We start from the raw sequence: 2,686 nt of genomic DNA on the forward strand, positions 1-2,686 counted from the left end.
GGCGGGGTTAGCCGCTGCAGTGCTGTTCGCCGCGTTGGAAGCGTGGTACGTGGAAGAGCACGTGGGGCGGCACGACTTCCCTGCCGATTGGCTCGCCCTCACTTTCTCCCAAGCTGCTTTTTGGAATCACTTCGTCCGCCGTGGCCGCTGGGGCCGCCGCCGAAGTCGGTGCCCAAGGGTTGGCGTTGGGGCCGGTTGGCCCCGTTCCTCGCCGCCATCCCATTTCTGGTGGCTTCGGGCTGTTACGCTTGGAAAAACTGGGAGGAGAATTACGGCCCCCAAAGCCACGTGGGGCAAAAGTTTGCGGCGACCCCTTGAGGTGCCTCTTGAGCGGACCGACGTGTCTTCCTCCTCGGCACCGTCCAGATGCTCTTTGAAAGCGTCGTCTTCGTCTTCATCTTCCTCTGGACGCCCCTCCTCCAGCCCCACGGTGCCCCCCTGGGCATCGTCTTCGCTGCCTTCATGGCCGCCAGCGCCTTGGGGTCTTCCTTATACCGCTTGCTTGTCTCCGCTTCCCTCCTCCAACCGAGCCACCTGCTCCTCCTGGCTGTCCTGCTGCTCTTCCTCGCCTTCCTCGCCCTCCTCTTCGCCACCAGCCCGTCCAAGCCTTCGGCGCCTTCCTCTTTGTCGAATTCTCCTGCGGTCTTTACTTCCCCGCCATGGGCTTCCTCCGGCGCAAAATCGTCCCCCAAAAAGATCGCGCAGGGGGTCACCAACTGGTTCCACCTCCCTTTGAACTTACTGGTTTGGCTGGTTTTTACTGGGCTGGACCCCCACCCACGGCGCCAGCGACATGGGGAGCGCTTGCGCCCTTCTGGCATTGCTGGCGCTGCTGGTGGGCCACGTGCCTTTTTGCCCTCATTCGCCGCGACGCCGAGCTCCGGTGTCCAACCGACGCCGCTGTGTCTGACCTCTGACCTTGGTGACCTTGGGTGATTTGGAGACACCCTGAGCCTGCCCCTCCCCCCAGCCCTCCCCCCAAATGTCCTTGTCTCTGTGGCGGTGGCGGAAGGGCGAGCGGTGGCGGCGGGGGACGAGCGGTGTTGGGACAAGCAGTGGCAGAAGGACGAGCGGGTGGCAGAAGGACGAGCGGTGGTGCGGAAGGATGAGCGGGAGGTTTTTTTCTTTTTAATTAAAAAAAAATTAAATATGAAAGGTGTTTCTGCACCATAGTTTCTATAGGGGGCCTGTGAGGTGGCTATGGGGTGGCAGTACCTATAGGGCCCCTGCCGGGGGGTTGTAAGGAGTCTATAGGGTACCTGGGGGCTTTCTATAAGGGTGCCTGTGGGGTAGCAGTGACTATAGGGCCCCTCCCGGGGGGGGGGAGGCAGGGAGCTGTCTATAGGGTATCTATAGCATGCCTGTGGGTTGTCTGTGAGGTGGGCAGTACCTATAGGGCCGCCCCCAGGAGGGCTGTGGGGGGGGTCTGTGGGTTGTGTATAGGGTGTCTGTGAGTAGACAGTGTCTATAGGGCCCCTCCCGGCGGACTGCGGGGTGTCTATAGCGTGCCTGTGGGGTGGCAGTGCCCATAGGGCCCCCTGCCGGGGGGCTGTGGGGGGTCTATACGGTGTCTGGGGGGGGGGGGGGGCAGTGCCTGTAGGGGCCCTCCCAGGAGGGCAGTGGGATGTTTTATAAGGTGTCTATAGGTTGTCTGTTGGGGGGCAGTATCTATAGGGTCCCTCCAGGGAGTGCTGGCTGTATAGGTTGCCTATAGAGTGCCTGTGGGTTGTCTATAGGGTGCATATAGGGAGGTGGTACCTATAGGACCCCTGCCAGGGGGGCAGTGGGGTGTCTATAGGGTTTCTGTGTGGGGGGACAGTGCCTATAGGTCCCCCTCTCATGGGCCAGTGGGGCATCTATAGTGTATACGTGAGGTGGTGGTGCCTATAGGGCCCGTCCTTGTGGCCTGTGGGGTGTCTATAGGGGGTGTGTGTGCCTATATAGCCCTCTTGGGGGGCTGTGGGGTGTCTGTAGGTTTCTATGGGGTGGCAGTGCCTATAGGGCCCCTCCTGGGGGGCAGTGGGCTGCCTATTGGGTTGTGTGTAGGGTGCCTGTAGGTTGTCTATAGTGTGATTGGTACCTATAGGACCCCTCCTGTGGGCCAGCGGGGGTGTCTATAGGGTGCCTGTGGCGTGGCGCTGCCTATAGGGCCCCTCCCGTGGTAACTGTGGGGTGGAAATACCTATAGGTCCCCTCCTGTGGGGCTGTGGGGTGTCTATAGGGTGTGTGTAGGGTAGCAGTGCCTATAGGTCCCCTCCCAGAGGACTGTGGGGTGTCTATAGGGTGCCTGGGGGGGGGGGGGGCAGTGCCTATAGGGCCCTTCCTAGGGGAGCTGTGGGGTATCTATCATTGTCTATAATGTGGTGATTCCTATAGGGCCCCTCCCATGCTGGCTGTAGTATGGAGGTACCTATAGCACCACACTAGGGGTGCTGTGGGGTGTCTTATAGGGTGTCCATGGGGTAGCGGTGCCTATAGGGCCCCTCCCAGGGGGCTGTGAGTGTCTATAGGGTGCCTGTGGTGTGGCAGTGCCTATAGGGCCCCTCCCAGGGTGTCTGTAGGGTGTCTATAGGTTTTCTGTAGGGTGGTGATACCTATAGGGCCCCTCCCAGGGTGTCTGTAGGGTGGTGAGACCTATAGGGCCCCTCCCAGGGTGTCTGTAGGGTGTCTATAAGTTTCCTATAGG

The 2,686-nt window shown here is 60.7% G+C and overlaps 1 protein-coding gene across 1 annotated transcript; it reads left to right on the forward strand.

Annotated features, from left to right (window-relative positions):
* Window positions 1-4: 4 nt before the first annotated feature.
* Window positions 5-1,077, forward strand: MFSD5 (major facilitator superfamily domain containing 5; the record flags this gene model as incomplete). The annotated part of the gene is given in 7 exon segments (XM_005433893.4): window positions 5-136; window positions 138-197; window positions 199-291; window positions 294-329; window positions 331-598; window positions 601-704; window positions 706-1,077. Coding segments are annotated over 7 exon segments (924 nt in total), but the record flags the coding sequence as incomplete, so codon positions are not given.
* Between the last annotated feature and the right edge of the window lie 1,609 nt (window positions 1,078-2,686).

Source organism: Falco cherrug, unplaced genomic scaffold (genome assembly GCF_023634085.1).
Source record: "Falco cherrug isolate bFalChe1 unplaced genomic scaffold, bFalChe1.pri scaffold_32, whole genome shotgun sequence".
Taxonomy (NCBI): domain Eukaryota; kingdom Metazoa; phylum Chordata; class Aves; order Falconiformes; family Falconidae; genus Falco; species Falco cherrug.